General features: G+C 57.5%; 1 protein-coding gene across 1 annotated transcript in view; it reads left to right on the forward strand.

Annotated features, from left to right (window-relative positions):
* Positions 1-417: 417 nt before the first annotated feature.
* Positions 418-1,698, forward strand: part of LOC105310381 (voltage-dependent calcium channel gamma-5 subunit) — a gene marked incomplete at its 3' end in the record, with an annotated part of 5,295 nt that continues 4,014 nt past the window's right edge. The window contains exon 1 of the mRNA XM_011386569.1: positions 418-613. Coding sequence (XP_011384871.1) covers positions 418-613 — 196 coding nt within the window. The remainder of the gene's footprint in view (positions 614-1,698) is intronic.

Below are 1,698 nucleotides of genomic sequence, written 5' to 3' on the forward strand. Positions count from 1 at the left end.
AATTGCCTTTGTTCTTCTAGGCAGGAAGCCTTCAAGGTCAAGTATAGTGTCACGTTCAGTGTTCATCTTTTTCTCTCATGTTGAGCACAATGAGTTACTGGATGAACGAATGAATGAATGAATGAACGAATAGCATTATCCAGCAAGGGGGACTGCAGAGGGTGGGAGTGGCCTGTCAGAAAAGGGAGAAGAGGATGGCACCCATATCTCAATGGCCTGGCGTCCAGGGAGCTGGCCTGTCGGTCTTTATTCATTAGTTTAGCCAAGTGGGGTTCACTTTAGTTACCTCCCAAGGCCCCTCATCTTGTCTTCCAGGAGCCGTGGCTGCTGCCTCCCGCTCACCCTCTCTCCTGCCCCCAGAGCCCCTTCTTGTCGGCGGGACTCGGCCGCAGGCCGCCCACGTGGCCGTCTGGGGAGATGAGTGCCTGCGGGAGGAAGGCCCTGACCCTGCTGAGCAGCGTCTTTGCCGTCTGCGGCCTGGGCCTCCTGGGCATCGCCGTCAGCACCGACTACTGGCTGTACCTGGAGGAGGGCGTGGTCCTGCCCCAGAACCAGAGCACGGAGATCAAGATGTCGCTGCACTCCGGCCTGTGGCGTGTCTGCTTCCTGGCAGGTAAGGGCACCCGGGGGTGTGGGCAGCCCCGCCCTGGAGAGAGGAGCAGCCCCTCCCCTGGGAAAATCTGTCCAAGAGCCCGCCCCCGACCCTTGGGAAGAGACACCCCTGCTGGAAGGACATAGATCCCCACGACAGTCCTCATCGGGTCTGGGCAGTGCTCCCTGCAGCGACCAGGACCCTTTGCAAACTCGAGCTCTGACTGGTGGTGTCCATCTGAGCAAGTCTCATCGCTCAAGGACCTGGGTCTCCCACCTGAGCGAAGAAGATTACCACACCTTCCCCACACTCCGTCTTCCAGGCCGAGGGAGGCGGATGGCGGGCAGGGCCGAAAGTGCCCCATGCGCCTTAGCTCACTGCTTCCGTGATCTCACCGCCTGCCCGCAGCGCTGCAAGGCAGGACTTGTTATTATTGCCACCTTTCAAATGAGGAAATTAAGATTCAGGGAGGCGCGTCTCCTTGACTCAGCATCGCTTCCATCCACTAGCCTACAGGGTGGGCAAAACTCAGTAGTTTCCTATTCCTAGGTCCATGAAATGGCGAAGAGAAAACTCAGGTGCAGCTCTTCCCAGCTCTGCAGGATGGAGCAGCTTTTGATCCCACCTGCCTGGGCCTCCCACCAGCTTGCTAGGGCTTCTCTGGAGCCCTTGGAGCTGCGGCTGTAGGCACTCTGTCCTTTACTCCTGTGTCGTGGCCCAGGACCAGCCTACACAGAAAGAGCATCTCCATATCCCGCGAGACTAGCCGTAAGCCTCAGCTGGCCAAAGCTGTCACAGTCTGGTCACTGGGTCTTTCTTGAATGGCCCTGGAAGCTAAGCGTGCACTGAGCAGAGGGATCGTTTGGTCCTCCTAGCTTCACGATAGGGCTTTGGAGGATGGGCATGGTGGCTGGCACCTGCCAGTATTTAGCAGGCCTCCCAACGACTTGTGTCTGCTTTGGGAACGGCATCTAACACCAACTTCACCTCCCGCCGCCCTAGACCATGTGACATCAGTCTCTGCTTAAATCTGAAACAAAGTTTGGAGTCATGAGGATCTGGCTTCCGAAGTGGTTGACAAGGCTTTTGGGGTTCTGCTCCATGAC

This window comes from Pteropus vampyrus, unplaced genomic scaffold (genome assembly GCF_000151845.1).
Source record: "Pteropus vampyrus isolate Shadow unplaced genomic scaffold, Pvam_2.0 Scaffold2788, whole genome shotgun sequence".
In the NCBI taxonomy this organism is placed as follows: Eukaryota; Metazoa; Chordata; class Mammalia; order Chiroptera; family Pteropodidae; genus Pteropus; species Pteropus vampyrus.